The sequence below is a fragment of the Diabrotica undecimpunctata genome, chromosome 7 (genome assembly GCF_040954645.1).
Source record: "Diabrotica undecimpunctata isolate CICGRU chromosome 7, icDiaUnde3, whole genome shotgun sequence".
NCBI lineage: Eukaryota > Metazoa > Arthropoda > Insecta > Coleoptera > Chrysomelidae > Diabrotica > Diabrotica undecimpunctata.
This window is the reverse complement of record NC_092809.1, coordinates 45,826,400-45,845,935: the sequence shown is the minus strand read 5'-3', so window position 1 is coordinate 45,845,935 and position 19,536 is coordinate 45,826,400. Positions and strand designations below refer to the sequence as shown.

The 19,536-nt window shown below is 34.3% G+C and overlaps 1 protein-coding gene across 1 annotated transcript in view; it reads right to left on the bottom strand.

The window, feature by feature from the left end:
* Nucleotides 1-19,536, bottom strand: part of LOC140445284 (midasin-like) — a 114,614-nt gene that overhangs the window by 73,207 nt on the left and 21,871 nt on the right. Inside the window, exon 18 of the mRNA XM_072537214.1 lies at nt 17,850-17,978. Coding sequence (XP_072393315.1) covers nt 17,850-17,978 — 129 coding nt within the window. The remainder of the gene's footprint in view (nt 1-17,849; nt 17,979-19,536) is intronic.

Below are 19,536 nucleotides of genomic sequence, written 5' to 3'. Positions count from 1 at the left end.
TGAGGCACAAATGCTTGTTACTAAAACTAAAAAGATATCTTCTTCTTCTTGACTGGCTTTACAACTCGGGGTGAGTCTTCGCCGCATCCACTATAGCCATCTTCTACGATTTTGCGCTTTCATTTCCCATTATTATACCCCAATACCCCAAATAAATCAGCTTTAACATCATTCTTCCATCTTTTTATGGGACAGCCTACTGATCTTCTACCATCTTGTCTCTCAAAAAACACTCTTTTTAGTACTCTGTCTTCCTCTGATCTTACCAAATGACCTGCTCATCTTATCCGTTTAGCTTTTATATGTCTGACGATGTTTTCAGTACCATAGTCACCAATTCAGCATTGAGTCGCCTTCTCCACTCTCCTGTCAATTCATCTATTTGAGGTCCAAATATCATTTCAACAACCTTCGTTTCAAATACCAGCAGCTTATTTATTTTCCGCAGATGTAGAGGCCATGTTTCACTTCCATGTGTAACAACTGGGCGAATAATTGATTTGGACAGTCTTAATTTAGACAGATAAATCTTTATCTAAAGATAGAGACATCTTCCTATCCAATAATGTTCATTTAATACAGTCATATTTTGAAGACAGAACTTTTAGTGTTAAACGGGAAGTCGAATATTCAGAACTACGACTAATCAAAGCAGGAATCCCACAGGGCAGTGTTCTGGGACCCATACTATATTTATTATATACCTGTGACATCTCTGTTACAGAAATTAATAAACTGGCCACATTTGCAGACAACACTGCAATACTAGCAGTCGGTGAAATATTCGAAAAGACAACTAGACACCTCTAAAATGCAGCGAACAAAATAAACGCTTGGAATAATAATTGGCGCATAAAAATTAATGAAGGAAAATCTGCCCATATCGATTTCACTTAGAAAAAATAAATAATCACCGAGTTAGACTAAACAATAAAATCGTCCCGTACAAGAAAACAGTTAAATACCTAGGGCTACATTTGGATAGCAACGCACCAAACCTTTTGAACTTATGTGATAGTGATAATATATGTGAGTTTAAATTCGGGCAGTGAACCTACCCACAACAATATGAAGTGTCCAACAATAATTATTAGATTCTAAGGTGAACCATTGGAATTCCTAGCACAGTAAAGTAGCAGATTCTGTTAAATTTAAAATGCTGGTTAGTCTTAAGATTGGTGCATTGTTATTTTAAAAATAATAAAAAAAACTTGTGATTCAATGAAAACATGATCTATCAAGCCCACTGTAGCCCGGTCCGGAGATGCTCATGTTTCCTTATGGATGCTTTTTCGGAATTATGTGCTGACAATGACCATATTTAGAAAAGCTGCCCTTTTTCGATTTCTGCGTTAAGGTCACCATAAATAATTTTCATCACCAATCATTTTTTGGGTATGTATGGTATGCAGTTTCTAATTTTTCATAAACCTGTTTCTTGACATTAAGAAGCTATAATTACAAAAGTTTCTTTAAGTCTCAAGATTATACTTTCAGGGGTTTATCGTACGAAAGTCTGTTATAAGGTGTTTGATTTTTTTATTTACTATGAAGCCACTGAAGTCTATAGAATACTTCTTCTTACGGTGACTATCCGTTGCGGATGTTGGCGATCAGCATGGCTATCCTAAGCATGGCTATCCTTTACTTGCAGCTATTCGAAATAGTTCGGTTGTAGACGTATTGAACCACTTCCTTAGGTTTTGAAGCCAAGATATTCTTCTTGTCCCTGGTCCTCTCTTTCCAAATACCTTGCCCTGAAGAATGAGTTGCAATAAGCCATATCTATGTTTATTTCTCACAACATGGTCAAGATATTCTAATTTGCACTTTTTGATTGTATTAGTGATCTCGGATTCCTTGCCTATTGTACGTAAGACCTCAATATTAGTCACACGATCCACCCATGAAATTCGCAAGATGCGTCTGAAACACCACATCTCGATGGCCTCGAGCTTTCCTAAAGAAGCTTCGGGGAGCGTCCATGCCTCTACTCCATATAATAATGTAGAAAATACATAGCATCTGATGATGGAGATTTTGGTACTAAGTGGTAAATCTTGACTTCTGAAAAGAGACTTCATGTTTACGAACGCTGATCTTGTTTTCCCTATGCGTTGTTTTATTTCAGTAGAGTGGTCCCATTTACTGTTTATATTAGTACCAAGATATGTGTAGCTATTTACCCTGTCAATTGGCTTTTGGTTTACCAAAAGATGTGTATTTAATATTTCGCGCTTACTAACTACCATGTACTTTGCTTTGTTCGTATTGAGATCGAGCCCATATTCTCGACTTATATCTGATATGCGCAACGTTATTGCTTGTAAACCATCTAGACTATCTGCAAAAGCTACTGCGTCGTCAGCATATCTAATGTTGTTTAGACGCAAACCGTTAACTAAGACGTCTTCCTGTAGTTGTCCCAGTGCTTGCTCGAAGATACGCTCCGAGTACATGTTTAATAGCACTGGAGACAGAATGCATCCTTGTCTCACTCCTCTATCTATGGAGATTGTCTCTATCAACTGGTCATCCATTTTAATGTTGGCAGTTTGGTTGTAATATTAATTATATATAATTCGCAAGTCATTATCATCCAAGCCCGCTTCTTTCAAGATGGATATGAGCTTGCCATGTTTTACTCTATCACATGCCTTTTTGTAGTCGATAAAGCAAATATATACATCACGGTTGACATACCTGCACCTCGGGATAAGCACTTGTATAACGATAGTGCTTCTCGGGTGCCTAAGGTATCGCGGAACCCAAATTGTGTCCATGACACCTGTTCTTCACATTTTTTTATATATTCTGTTATGTACCACTTTTAGAAACGTTTTAAGTAAGTGACTCATTAGGCTAATTATTCTATAGTCTTCGCATGTTTTTACATTTCAATTTTTTTGGTATAGTTAAGAAGGTCGACTTTAACCAGCTTTGGGGAATATTTCCAGTTGTATATATGTATTTTGTTAAATATAGTCGTTATCCATTTTATTCCTTGTTTGTATATAAGTTTCAGGAATTCCATATAAAATTTGTCAGGCCCTACAGCTTTACCATCTTTAGTTTTCTAATAGCTGCCGCGACTTCTTCAATGGTAATCGGGGGTCCTGTTTGGCATTCTATGCCTTCAATGGCAATCTGCCTTTCATCTGCAAATATTACTTCCACATATTTCTTCCAAGTGTCTAGTCTCTCTTCTCTCTTTTTTCTATATTGTCATTTTCAAAAGATAATAATAGTAATAAAGAATACATGTAACAAGGTGACGGAGAACAAGCGAGAAAACGGAAAAGATTCGTAATGTTAGTTTTAATAAAAACAAATATCGTTTCTTACAAAACATAATTTCTAACAATTATTTAAAAAAAAGGATTTAAAACGAGATAAAACTTACAAATGACACTGAATTAGTAGTTACTCTTCTCCTTTAAATATTTCTGTTAAAATTTGATACAAGACAATGGCTTTATCTCCGGTTTTTATTTCTAATTTGAATTTATTACGCGTTCATTTTTTGACGTTGTGGAATTTAAAAGATTATTTTATTTTTCCTGAATATTTGTTAAACTTCATTATTCCCTTCTAGACTAAATATTTAAAATTCAAGCTATGTGTATATTCTTCCTCGAGCTTTTTAATTTATGAGAAATTTATGAAAAATTGTAAGAATTTACTTGACATAGTTATTTTTACACTGGAAGTAATAACATGGCATTTTTTTGAGTCATACTAATTAGATGGGAGGATCATAATACATTAGAATATAAGGATTTATTTAAAAACGAACCACATATGTAGAGAAAAACAAATCCTGATAAAGATTCAGATATTTTTAGACTTCCAGTTGTATAATCGAAAAATTAACATTTTTATAAACTATTATGTTTTTATGGTTGCAAATATTATTTAGAAACAGTAGTTGATACAAAGTATTAACGTTAGTCGTACAAGTTGCGCATCAGGTGATGTCAAATCAGGTGAAAAAGAAAAATGATCGTAGTCTGTTCCACTAGAAATTATAATTTCAAGATGTTTATGAAGTAAAGCAACAGAGTGAATGGCTGCATGGCTCGTCATGCAATTCTGTTCAAATATTGCTTCTGTAGCTGCAAATTTTATATAAACAAAATTACGGAAGCTGTATGAGTGATAACTTCTAAACATAATGGTACAAAAATCTAGGCCCAAAGTACAGATGAACACAAACATCTGCAACCTTCAAGTTCATTCTATCCGGTACATCGAGGAATGATTATTCAGTTGTCTGAAAGTGAATGAAGCGTAAACATCCATTTCCATTTAGTTAGCACTGGACACCGGTTTTAGTCGGCTTGCAATGTTGCCAGATAACTTCGTAATTCGTGAAATACTTTTTGTAGAGTTTTGATATCAAAAACTAAGAGGTGAAATAATTTTTTATTAAAATAAATAACGTAAGTACGTAAAAAATTAGAGTTCTTCGTCTTTAGTTCTTTCTCTGTTCCACCTCGTCTCTTTTACTTTGTAATGTGTAATCTCCTTTTAAGAGTATCTACTAACTCCATACTCTATCCTTTAAGGCTTCCAAGATTCCAAGACCCTATCCTGAATTTTCTAACTTGTAATGTTATTTACCTTGTAACTAGTCACGGGTAAATCTGAACGGATTCGTTTGTATTACTATATAAGTACATACTTTAAATTGGAATTTTCTAAAAATGTTCCAAATCGAGTAAAAGTACTATGTTATACTGTAAACGCATTTGTAAATTTTCTCTATACTCCTAAAGGGGGAGCTCAAGTATTACGTAATGCATTTTTGAAGATTTTTGACCTCCCTCCCCACTTCCCTTCCATAAAATTAAAGTCGTATTCTTAACAAAAATTAAAATTAAAATCACGAGGTAGGTATTTTCTTCTTTCGGTGCCATTTTGGATCCCCCTATCGTTGGCAATTACGTTGGCACATTGGCGAATTTTTCACGGTCTTCAGCTAATCTAAATCAGCTAATCTAGATAAAAATCACAAATGTTCTTAATCATTAGAGGATAGTCACAGTCCAGGTCTTGGTCTCCGTTCGGCTCGCGGAGATAACAATACGGCCGAGATCAGAAGGCCCTGCCTGTCGTAAGAGGCGACTAATGGGTAGGAATCGAGAGGTGGAGAGCCGTCGCTTAAGGTGTCGGGTTTTTAGAAACGCACACGGTCGCTTAGGCGACACGGTCACCAGCCTACATTTCTAGTATCCGAGACGAGACTCTCGTGGGATCACCCTACTCTCATTCCAAGAGAACCTAGCGAGGTTGAACGAGCTGGGCCCGTACACACCTCTCTTGGCCTTGTGTCAAGCGTGGTGTTGGTGCTCCGGCACGTACCCGTCAGGAGATTCAAGAGTGGTAGAGGAGAGATCCTCGGCGGCGACCTGTCTACGTGCGAGGTGGACATTCCTCTGCCTGCTTCGCCTATCCGCCCGTGGGTGGGATAACGGGTAGGTGCAGTAATCGCAACACAGGTACTACGAGGAAGGTGAAGCCCCACGAAACGTTTCTGGTATACGTGGCGTGGCACCTTCATTTTGGTGTCGGACTCGTAGGGCCAGTGGATTCGTTAACGGTCATATAGCCGAAAGGCCAGGTAGACCAGGGTCCTGCCGGTTTCTTAAATTGGAGGGCACAAACGCTTTGCAAAGTCCAGGTCTTGGTGCTATGTAACAACACTGACAACGGTGGTTACAGAAAAATGATTTCATTTTTCGAGAAGTTGTGCGAGCTGTTTCAATTCTGCACTTGATCTCTTTACTTGGGTCTAGTTGATCTGCGATGTAGCATCCCAAATATTTAAAGTTAGTAACTCTCTCATCATTTTGTTGATCTGTACGTAGGGAAGTATTAAGTATTGCCGTGAGGTTGGCGAATGAAATCATAAATATGTAATGGATTAAATGGATTCGACCGTTACTTGATGGAAGTTCATTTTATCAAGCAATAAAACACCGAAAACTTCTGTACCGTTTCCACAAATTGTTATTATAATTAATTGTCACTACAGCTGTTTCGGCAGAATGCCTTTTTTTGTTATTTTTGTTATGCGTCTAACACTTTATATTCTTTAACTAAATAAGTTTAGGAGGGGAGAACTGTTTGTCTCAAATTGGTCATTCTGAATTATATCTGTATTTTTTAATTTGTTAATTTCCATAGATTCTAATAATGAAAGCTTAAGGCCTTTATTTTGAATGTGAAGAATTTAAAATTGGTTATTAAAAGAATAATTATGATCTAAAAAGTGAAGAGCGTAAGTAGAATCTGTTTTTCTATTATTGAAAGCCCTTTTGTTTGTTCTGCCATCCATTTGTTACAGGTTCTACCCGTTTGACCGATGTAAGTTTTTGGGCAGTCCCCACATGTAAGTTTGTATACCCCACTGTGTAAGTGCTTTTTTTGGCTTTTGTTATTCTTAATATCTTTGCTTAAGTTGTTTGTCCTGAAAGCTGACGTTATTCCTTTCATTTTTCTGTGTAGCCACAACAATTTCTATGTTTTCTCAACATTTTCGGTTGTTCTCATTTCTTTCATGTAATTTTGTTTATATCATTGCCTATTTTACTTTTGTTTGTATCTGAAATAGTAAAATTCTTTTACTTATTATTGTTATATTATTATTTTTATTGTTATCTGCTATCTTACTATGTCGTAACTCCACTAATGGAGTTCCTAAATCTTTTCTTAATAAGATTGGAAGAAAGAGAATATTTAAAAAACAATTCAATTGGAGTTACTACTCCTCTATCCATAGGTTTGTCAGCCACTCAGATTCTTTTAATACTGGTACCCAGAAAGCCTTCGAAGAAGGTTCCAGAATTATTAAACCACTTGCATCAACTTCGTCTTCGTTGAGCCAATCGGCATTCCCAGACGATGTTTTATTGTAGCGCACAATGCAGAGAAGTACATTTGACTTTTTAACAGCAAGTCGCTGTGAGATGTGAAATACATCCTACTGGTCGCACATATTCTGTTGTTAAAGTCACATTATAGTGATGGACAAAAGAAACCATAGGGCACCTGCTTAAATGCTTTCAGTGGAGGCAACAGATCAACGGACAACCTTACAAGAAGTGGTGAAAACTTGCATGATCCTTTATTTCAGTGACTTGGCACGACGAGATACTTGGGATTTGAAGAATTGGGTAGGATGGCTATAGGAAATCTGGAAAGACAGATTTCAATGCACTTCTCGAGCAACAACAGTAGCATTCGTCCGCGTATTTAATCACTTGCAAGAAATATTGCGATTTATTGATGTGAGTACTATACCATGCCATATTAGGTTCTGTAAGCTATCTTTAGGCTTTCTATATTCCGCCGAAACATAGTATTTGTCAATTTTCACGTTATTTTTTCAACTTTTTTTGGCAATATAGTATGAATTTAATTTAACAACGCTGACTACAGCAACGTGTTACTGTGTATTATTGGCAACATAAAATAAAATAAAAAGGACGTACAATACAGTCGAAGAATTACCAGTAAAACAAAAGAAACAAAATAACAATATTGAACAAAACAATCGAGGGATTCCCCATAAAACATAAACGAAAAGGATTGCCAACTGGGGAGATTTTATTACCATAGTTTTTTTATTTAAGTAAAAAAAACACAATATAACTCACCGTAACGTTATACAAGACTCCCCTCCCCTAATTGCGGTACGTAATACTTGAACAACCTCAACCTTGATCTTCCATAAATATGTTCAAATTAACCCTTAATATTCTGAATTATTACATTTTTGAAAAATGATATATTTTATGGTAATTTATTGTTCGTATGAGTCCTCTAGTCGAGTTTCTGAGCTTATTTTCAAAAAAAAAGTTAACAAATAAAAGTTGTTAGCTGTGACATATATGTCACTCTAGGACATACAGGGAGCAAAATAATTTTTACATATGTATAGAGAATTATCTTGTATGAAACTGCACATTTTAAATCCATACCTGATTGACTTTCCCCTTATGAACTATTTACAAGAATGCTTTCCATAGTATCTAACTTTAGATTCGTCATAGATAGCATATTTCTTCTTTTGGTAAGAAGTTCTTTATAAACTTATTTTGTAAATAATTCATAAGGGGACAGACTTTCAATGCTTTATCCTTTGGGTTTATGCTATTATTGTCTGCCCAATGTACAAATTGCATAATTTGCTCGAATCGATTGCGCCTCATTGCATTTTTAACAAAACGATGCTCCATGTCTGGTTTTGAAGCCTAGTAATATCTCTTTCCTGGTTTTGAATCATATCCACTAAGAATCAAAATGCCAATAAAGCATTTCAGTTCTTCAAGTGAGATATTTGGGTCGGCAACATTTTTGAAAAGAGCATATTTTTTAGTTTCTGACTTTAAGTATTGGAATAACGGGCCATCCCAGAATACCTCGAACAATTCAACGGGTGTTAAATTCTCATAACCAGAGAAATTTGGTGTTGGAAAAGTATCTGGACGATTTTGAAAATCACCTCCTTTTAACCAAGAATATAAACATTTTGATGGCTCATCTCTAGGTGCGCTGGCTACAGTGGCGCCAATTCCATCAATATTTAAAAGTTTTACCTCGGATTGGGCACGAAGTTGTCTCTCTGGCAAATGGTCAAGATCTCCCATCAATTTCATCTCCAGATTCTTCGTCTGTGAGGACGTTTACTTCTGGAGGTTCTGTGGCAACTAAATCTAACTCTACATCACCGTAAGCTATTTAAAGTGTTTCTTCAAGGGTAAAACCGCACCAAAAATGGAAAAAAAACCTAAATGCCAAATAAGAAATACATTCCCATAAAGGCGTTTATGTATTACATAAAAACAAAAACAAGCCGGTCGCGGGAGGAATGATTTCTACTGTGGCGCACCAAGCGGAAATATATCAAACTCATTATTGACAAGTTCGGTTTTATTTTGAATTTGAATTTTGAAAATAACCTAGAACTTTTATATCTAATGTACTCTTTTATTGTTTTATAATTGTTCGTACTGTGAATTTTATATCCTGCATTTTATTTTTACCTTTATACTTTTATATCTAATGTACTCTTTTATTGTTTTATAATTATTCGTACTGTGAATTTTATATCCTGGATTTTATTTTCGGCTACTTCGAGGTTTTGTGTTTGTATTATAATATGTTATATTTATAATGGAAACAAAAGCAGTGACAAGAAACCTTTGTAAATATTGTGATAAAACGTTTAGCACAATTTCTAATTTGAATAAACATATTAAACTCTTACATGGAGCAGAACCGGCTACAAGTCGAAAAAAATCTTTAGTGTATACCTCTTGCTTTCTGATTCTCTCCACATACTCCGAATACAGAAATCACTTAATTACAGATCACAAACTTGAGCTGTTTAAGGAAGAAAAGGAATTCGAAAACTATGCAGGTTAGTGTTATTTATTAATAGCTAATTATATGAACTAACGAAATGTTTTTTTAGATTTTAGAACATGGAAAGAGACTATTGAGAAAAACATGAAATGCTCTTATGTAAAAACCACTGGTAAAAAAATAACTAGCAAAATAGAAAAGACATACTACACTCGCGATCATAAAATCCGGGTCACCTTGAAAATCACCGATATTTCATTTTTAACGAGCTTTATCGTAAATAATAATAACACAAATACAAACTAATGCATGTTTCTGAGAATTGTTGCGGTTTCCTTTGTAACAAAGAATTCCAATAGTGCCGATTTCGCGGTAAAGTGCACACTTCCCAAAATGAACGCTACCTCTAACTCCGCTTGTTTTAAATGTCTCGTGTGTACTTCTACTTTCTGTTCAAATGCAACGGACAAAAGTTTATTATTGCCACCATTAGTGTTTATTAGTGCCATTATTAGTGTTTATTTTTTGACAAAAATGCCTTTGACTGTTGTTGAAACGGCACAAATTGTTGCACTTGTGGAAGACGGTTACACTCAATGGCAAGTCGCAAGAACTGTTGGCGTAAGCCTTTCTACGGTTCAACGAGTGCTTCAACGCTTTCAGGAGGCAAGTTTGCTAACCAGGCGACCTGGCTCTGGACGAAGAAGAACGACCAAGATAGTAGATGACCGTTTCCTTGTGTTTCAGGCTTTACGAAACCGGACCTTAACTGCGGTTATGCATCAAAATCGTCTAGAGGAAGTACGAAATTGCAATTTTAGTGTTGCAACAGTCAGAAGAAGACTTCGTTCTTCTTGTCTATCTTCTCAGGTAATGACTAGAGGACTGCCACCTCGCCGGGTGCCTCGAGTTGCACGACTAGCTTTTGCTCGACAATACGCGCATTGGGGAATTAACGATTGTAGCAAAGTGTTATTCTCAGATGAATCCCGTTTCTGCCTAACTGGATCCGATGGACGTGTAAGAGTTTGGAGGAGAACCGGTGAACGATTTTCACAAGCTTGCATTGCTCCAAGAATGTCATTTGGTGGAGGCTCGGTCATGGCTTGGGGAGGTATATCTTCCGACTTCCACACAGAATTACCCTTCATCGAAAATGGGTCCCTAACTGGACGAAGGTACATTACGGAGATTCCGGAAGAACATGTTATGACCACCATGACAGGGCTTGGAGAAGACGCAGTTTTTATGCAGGACAACGTTTGACCGCAGGTTGCCAGGATCAGTATGCAATACTTGGACAAGGTTGGAATTACGAGGTTACCCTGGCTAGCTACATCTCCAGATCTGAATTACATCAAACATCTCTGGTACGATTTGAAAATACGTATTCAAACCCATACACCTCCTCCTAACAACGCACAGGAGCCTAAGGATCTGTTAGTGAGAGAGTGGAATAACATACCACATCATGTAATCCGGAGAAAAATTGAGAATATGGCCCGTCGTCTGCAAGAGGTTATTAGAGCAAGGGGAGGCAATACACGATATTAGTCATTGAAATTTCACCGATATTTTACCACGTTCTGTATTTTTCATTTTTTCTTTCGTATGTCTGTTTCGTCAATTTGGTTTGTTTTCTGCTTTTTCAATAAAAACAATAAAAACCCCGTGTTTTCTTTCTTTCAGACAAACATTGATGACAAATAAAAAATACATTAGCCTAAAAAACAGGTTATTACTGCACCAGATGAAAAAATATTCAAGAAACTTGAAATTTTCAAAGTGACCCGGATTTTATGATCGCGAGTGTATGTTTGTCATAGGTCATTTAAAGCAAGCAGATATATGTCTACGTCTCAAAACAATCGACAGAAATTTTTAAAATCTCAGGGTTTTTCTAAGTTAGATGTTACTTGTCCTTCAACTTTGGATTTAATATGTAATGGAAATCAGTTAAAGGCCACTTTGTATACGCCTCATTTTGGCCATAATTGTAATTTAACCCATATAAATTTGACTAAAACTGAAAGAAAACAAATAGCAGGTATGTCTCATTTTTTTCTAATGTAATGTATTAACTTTGCATTTTTTTTTTTAAGGAATAATCTCTGAAGGTGTGTCATTCCAAAAAATCCTAGATGATATTCGTAATGGGATTTACTCTGAAGAATCCCTTGGACGACTCAGTCTTTTAGATCGCCAAGACTTGAGAAATATAACCAGGGACTTTTCTTTAAAAGAATATGTTCAGCTACATCAGAATGATGTCATAAGCATTCGTTTATGGGTTGAACGATTAAGATCCCTAAAAGATGAATTTTCAATTATATTTTACAAAGAGCAAGGCTCAGATGATCTCCCTAATGTATTTAACATAAATGATTTCGCATTAATATTCATGACGAAATTTCAAGAAAAACAATTGAAACTGTTTGGCTCAGACAAAATATGTGTGGACTCAACGCATGGAACTACAAGTTATGATTTCTTATTAACAACACTTATGGTTGTGGATGAATTTGGAGAAGGGGTGCCTACTGCTTTCTTGCTTTCAAACAGGGCAGATACCAATGTCTTAACACATTTTTTTAATTCTATTAAAGAACAAACTGGTGACATCAAATGTAAAGTGTTTATGTCTGATGATGCTCCAGAATTTTTTAATGCGTGGACTAATATTATGAGTAAACCAGATAATCGCCTCCTTTGTGCTTGGCACATCGATAGAAATTGGCGTAAGAACTTGAATAAAATTAAAGGTGATCAAGTGATGAAAGCAAAAGTGTATAAGTACTTGCATTTGTTATTACAGTCAACTGATCCTGCCGATTTTCAAGAATTGCTAAATTTTGTATTATCTGAATTATTTGCTTGTGAGGATACTGAGGCTTTTGGTCAATACTTCCAAACTTACTATGCTGGTCGTTGTCATTTATGGGCATATTGTTACAGAAAAGGACTGGGCATTAACACAAATATGTACTTAAAAGCATTGCATCGAACACTGAAACATGTATATTTTCAAGGAAAAAAGAATAAAAGGGTAGACACTTGTTTGTATCCTCTCTTAAACTTGGTACGTGATGTAGTAATAAAAAAACTGAAAAAAAAAGTCAAAGGTAATAACTCATATAGAATGAATTTAATAAAGAAAACACATGTAAGAAGTAAGGATATTGAATTGAAAGACATCTGCAAAATAGATGAAAATAACTGGAAAGTAAAATCAGTTCAAAATAATACAGAGTATCATGTTCAAAAGGTAAATGAGTGTTTAAAAATAAATAAAAGTTGTCATATTTTTTGCAACGAATGTAAGACTTGTATCCATGAATTTACCTGTACTTGCCTGGATTTTTTTATTAAAAGTAATTTCTGCAAACACATACATGCAGTTATTAGAAATAATTTCCAGCCATCAATACCCATTCAAAAAACTGAGACAGAAACTGATGATATTATCCATACTGTGGTAAACGAAAGTATGATTAAAAAAGGAGATTATGAAAACCAAGATCTTAAAGTTAAGCTGGATATAATATATGAATTAATTTCTTCAAAAAAACTAACTTCTGATGTTAAATTGAAAGTTGGAAAAATGATGGACACTATACTAAGTTTGATTGCAAAAGAAGGTAAGACATTAAAAGATGTTTACAATGAGCCTGGCAATAAGAAATATGAAAAACAAGTGAGGTTTGTTAGTACTAAGAAAAAACAAACTCCAAAATCTGAAAATTTACTTCAAAAACCAAGTACCTCTGACATCAGGTTATTACTACAAGATTGTGAAAATAAAATCAGTGAAAACGATCACTCGTATACAAAAGAAATAGGGATTTTTTATGAATAAAAAAATTTCACATTTTTATACCTGTTAGATTTAAGTTTTAATTAAATATTTTATATCAATCCATCATGTTGTTCTGCTTTATTGTGTTCTTCCATTATTTGTAGGTAGTAATTAATAAAATTTAGTTTTTTTTTTAATTATTTATTACATTAACAATGCACCTAATCCTAAGACTAACCAGCATTTTATGTTTAACTTAATCTACTACTGTAGTTTCCTAGGTATTCCCAAGGGTTCACCTTAGAATCTAATAATAATTGTTGCACACTTCACTGTTGTGGCTAGGCTAACTGCCCGAATTTAAACTGACAGTGACATTTATAGATTGATCACTATCACACAAGTTCAAAAGGTTTGGTGGGTTTGAGCCTGCGGACTAGGTCTTGATTATCTAAAAGTTTTAACACTTCCCTGTTTGTATGGTTGTGGAGTCAGTTTTCGTGACCTTTGACAATCTTCTTTATTTCTTATTTAATTGTTGTTATACGAAGTTCCCGATGTAGGCCTTTGTTGCAGATATACAATGGGGCATTTACTATGTTTCTTAGTATTCGGTTTTGGACTCTTTGAAGGATAGCATAGTTACTCTCATTAGTACAGCTCCATAATTGTAAACCATAGGACCATACTGGTTGGAGCATTTGTTTGTAAACTATTACCTTGTTTTTGATTGTAAGTTGTGAACTTCTATCTAATAACCAATATAACTTCAGTTTCAGTATTTCAGTTTAAGCTCTTGATTTTTCTTTCTGATATGTTCCTGCTACTTTAATTTGCTATCATATTTGAGCATAATCATTTAAATTTCGTAACTGATATTTTAAAATTCTACTGATAATTACTTTACATAAATCTAAAATTCAACATTAATAACTAACTACACTACTACACAATAAAACTGAAAATGAATATTTTTCATGACATGTGACAATGTGACATGAAAAAATTAAGAATTAAGAACGCTAATTCGGAAATGTTCGTTAGGGGCGTTGCAGTAGGATTCATTCCTCCCGTGACCGGCTAGTAAACAAAATAGTTTCTTAAAATTCTCTGTTGGTAAATCTCCAGATGGCAATAATCGTTGTTCCTCAAATCGCCGAGAATATCGTGTGATGACACAGCGGCCGTGAAATTGATACCTGATACATGATATCTGGTCAATCATCATCGTTATCCAACTGGCAGTTAACAATGATTTATAAATCTTAGTAAATAATTCACTGGGAATGAAATCACGTCTTATATTTATTTTTGCTGAAATACGGTAGTACATTATCCTAGCGTTGCGTATATGTAATACTGAACTTTGGGGCTACACAGAACTAAGTGGTAGTGAAATATTTAAATAAAATTTGAAAGGTGTAGGTTATGTACCTTTATGTAAAGCTTAACTTACTTTTTGAGCTAAGAAATTGCAAGATAAAAAAATAAATGTAGGTACTCTAGATTGATGTCCATTTTTTTTTTAAATAAGTATTGATCGAGAGCTTATTTTAAATGTTTACGAGCACAAAATTTTCGCACACTATGTCTGCAAACTAGTAAACATGCATTAGAGGAAGTGTCAAATTGCACAATACTTACACCATCTATGCGATCCTATCACAAGTTTCCTTACAGGGCGCTGTTTAAATTACACAATATTGCGTAACTTATATGTCACACTAGGATATTAAGGGTTAATAAATGTTTAACTGTATATTTACTATTTATAAAATTATAATGCATTTTTTTAATTCGATAGAAATACATATAGTGATCAATCAATTTTGATTTTGTTAAATATTTTCTTCACTGGTTAAAAGAGTGTGTTTTACGTATATTATGTGTTTTATGTTTCATATGTATTTTATATTATGCAATAACCTACACGTTAAGAATGCTGAAATACAGTGATGAGTGTCTTACCACCCGGCAAAATAGCGGAAAGGATAGAAGATAGATTAAGTTGTGAGATAGTACGAGATAAACTAGTTCTTAAACGTGGCTATTTCACTTCAGTCATAATTATACGGATGACCTCAAAAATATTTTATTTTAATAATTTCTGATGTTAGAATAAATGATTGAATAAATTAAGATATATTATAGTAAAAAACATTAAATAGTAGCGATTTTAAATAATAAATCTTTAAGTTAGTTAATAATAAAAATAACTCAACTGAAATATTTGACTAAACTAAAGGTAGGTATGTTCGGTCCGAAAACAATTATTGTCTGTGGAATTGGTGTAATAGTTAGAGACGTGGTCTATTGACAAGAAGGTTGGGGTTCAATTCACACTAAGGATACAATTTTTGTTTTATTCAATCAAAAAATAATAAAAAATATGATACATATTAGGTAACAAGTTTTCGAAAAACTCATTATTTACAATTTATTCTTATTCCAATGTTATAAAATAGAAATACAAAATAATTCAAATTCAATTCCAGTTTTACAGTCTTCAGTTGTGAATGCAAAATAATCCGGTGAAGACTGTTTAATGTCAAATCCATCACTAAATTCTCAGTGTTAATATCAATTCCTCTGTACAGGTAATTGTCAAACTGCAATGGAAATGTCACATCAAGATGAACATTTTTTAGAGAACGTTTTGTTCACCGATGAATGTACGTTTTCATTGCATGGCCGTCACAATTCAATGAATGCTCGGTATTGGTCTCGAGGAAATCCTCGTCAGATTGATGTCGCTCGTACTCAGCGTCCTCGAAAAGTAAACGTTTGGGGAGGAATAATAGGGAATCATGTCATTGGTCCATTTTTTATAGACGGTATGTTGACTGGGCGGAAATAATTGGAACTTCTGCAAAATCAAATTGTCCCAGCCCTTCGTAATTTACCATACCTTTCGATTCCATATGGTTTCAACACGATGGTCGTCCTGCACATAATTCTCGCATCGTCAGTGAATATCTCAGTGCGACTTTTCCTAATCGATTGATTAGTGGTCACGGAGATATTTTTTGGCCTGCAAGATCACCTGATCTTGCACCTTGTGATTTTTTTATGTGGGGATATATCAAGTCCAAACTATATGGAATTTAAGACGATAGGCCTAATTCTCTCCAAGAATTAAGAGAAAAGATCTTTGATTCAATGAGAGGTATTAGTCCAGAAACATTAACTAATGTTAGACGAAACTTTTATAATAGATTGGGTTATTGTTCTGCTGCTAATGGAGGCTTATTCAAACATTTTTGTAAATACATTTCATTAGAATAAAATACGTTTATTTAGAATATTTTTATAGAATTTCTACCTATTTAAACATTTTTTGTAAGTACATTTATTTAGAACGTTCTTTTATGTTTGAAGAATTTTTACTTTATTTTCGAAAGTACGACATTGTTTTTTTCAATAAGATTTTCATGTTTTACTATAAACACTTCTAATAAAGACTGAAATAAATGTTTAGTGATTTAAAGCAAAACGATATAATATCTGCATAATTTCAAATTTTAATTTTTAAAAAAGTAAAACTTCCAAGTTGGATTCGAACCCTGAGCGCCTGGATGAGAACATCGTGCCTTGAACTCTGATCCATCAGACTTTTATAATTATTTAGTGACAGTTTGGGTTATTGTTCTGCTGCTGTTCAAATCATGGTAGAAATTATTCTTGGTTCATAATTTAAAAATTTAGATTAAATAATTACTATTAATTAAATTATTTTATTCACATTTTTGCTTTATTGTGGTCAATCAGTTTTTACTTTATGCGAAATTAAAAAATGGAAATACGTCACACATACGACGTTACACATAATAAGTATGATCGAGGTGATTTAGCTCGAAGCTAACGTCTAAAGGTGTGAGACTATCGATAGTGGTAATGTAATGTAATGTAAATTATAGGTTTCTATCGATTATTTCTCACCTCTACGAGTTTTATCTCTTTTTATTTTATAAGGTGACTGGGTTTTCTATCTCTTACGTTAAAAAGCCGGGTGGTAAGACACTCATCACTGTATACTGTAGCTATTGTATATATCACACAAAGAAACTACATTTACGAAAAAAATGTAATTAACGAATAAGCAAACTAAAAATGTGCCTAATATAACATAAGTCGTAAAAAAATGTATATACTTAAAAAAAGATGTAAATAAATTTGAATATCATAAAAAATAAAGATTTACTTCAAATGCCATGTTACATAATAGTGTATAAGAAAGGAATTGCACTGCATGATTATATAATTTGAAGATGACATTGATTCTATGTTTAGAGAGAATTAGTTTAAAAATAATAAAATTTAAAATGTATCGAGTGTGTTTTAATTCAAAATAATCTTGTCATATCTCGTGTCTTCATAATTCGATAAGTAACAGATAAATAGTGACAGGCGAAAATAGCAGGTGACGAGTGACCGGTGACAATAGACAGAACTGCATTCTGTTGAGCGTGATTTGTATTTCAAATCGACTGACATACTGCTAAAAAATGTTCGAAAATTACAGGATTTTCAAGGAATGGCTCGAAAGTTGGTAGAATCTTGGAAGAATAAAAGTAAAACTAAAGGGATTCGACTTTTTCCACCGATATTATGCTCATATGTAGTCGTGTATAAACTATGGAAATAGAAAATAGCGCTGAAATAGATCAAAAAATCAACTTACCTGTTCAAATCCTCCCAAGATGTCGGTTGTATCCATTGCTGAAGTCACTGGCAAAGTCTTTAACGTTTTTCCACTTAAACTTGCAAGTGTTTTCACGACACTACTTTTACCACTTCCGGTAGTGCCAACCTGTAAAGAAATATGGAAAATAAAATAGAAGACGTAAGCAAAAAGAGCACAATACAATAGTTATACAAAAAGGAGAATTGTAGTTCTTAGTACTGTTCTCTAATGATATGTTTTTTGTGTTATGATACGAACAAATTATCAAAAACCAAATTATGAAAAATATTAGAGACGCAAAGGAACAAGAACTCAAAGATAAATGCAGAGAAATTGAAACATTGAAACTGAAGGAAAAAATGTAAAATGACAAAGGAGAAATAATTGCAGATATCTTCATCTTTTTCGTCAGCTTTTCCTTTTTCAGGGGTCGATATTCTTTATTCTACTTTGCTACTCATTCCTGTCCATGGTGTCTTCTTAAACCTTCCTCTCTGCCACACAGTCCATCCACCTTCTCTTCGGTTTTCCTCTACCCCTCTTTTCCTAAACTTTTAACAGCTCTATCATTCATCCCACATAGTTCTCATTTCTTCCTCTGATGTGACTAAAACATTGCAGTCTTTGTTCTTGAACCTTTTTTGAGACTGTAGTCACCCCCAGCTCTTTCTCTAATTATGTCTCTGATCTTGTCCCTTCTAGTCTTAGTTATTTTTCTGAACCTGCTTAACATGCTCCACTTCACGACCATACACCAACGCAGGCCTCACCACACTTTCGTACATCTTTCCTTTCGGCCCTTCCCCGATTTATCGATCACAGAGTGTCCCGCTCATTCACTTTCAGTTAAACTAACCAGCCTGTATCCTGTGGGCAATTTCTGGTCTCCCATTTTCCTTTCTAATCGTAAAAGCCAAGGTATTTAAATTCTCCTACTCGTCCTTTTTTCCCTAAGCAATTCGATGTCTCCTACGATTACCTCTTTAAGTCCTCCCTCTTCAACAGCATTTCTCCAAACCTTCAAAGTCTCCTCCATTTCTTTGCTCTCCTCCACTAACACATCATCCGCACATTGATCAAGGAGCCCTTCCCTTTTCTTTTCTGTCAGTACATTCATAACAAGATTAAACAGGTAGGGCTTCACTGAAGCGTAATCCTTGAAAAACTTTCGGTCAATTCGACAAAAGTCAATCCAATTTTACATATCGAATAAGTAAAATTAACAAATTAAGATGAAAAAATTGCGTGAAAAATTGTTCTCGGCCTTAAAGCAGAACTAACAAAAAATAACGTATACCATAACAGACCCGGATATCCTTTTAGATAAAGTTAATGCGTTGATAGTATCCGTAAAATAATGAAATAGAGTCGGAGATCATCAAGCACTTCAATGAATGCGATATAAATTAGTGCAAAATACATTTAAAAAAACTGTCTAAAAAGAAGGGAGTATAAAAATATTTAGAAAATAAGCCTCATGAGTCACTTGATAAAACTATTTTTAAATACATCGGAGATAAAATTTGTATACTGGTATAAAAACATTTAATTAAATATACGTAGGCGGTCCGATAAGTTGTTATCCTCAACGGACGATGGCGCTACTATCTCAAGAGAAATCCACTATCGTGTAATACATTCTCCTAGATGGCTAATGTCAAAATTTCAGCCGAATCAGACTCAT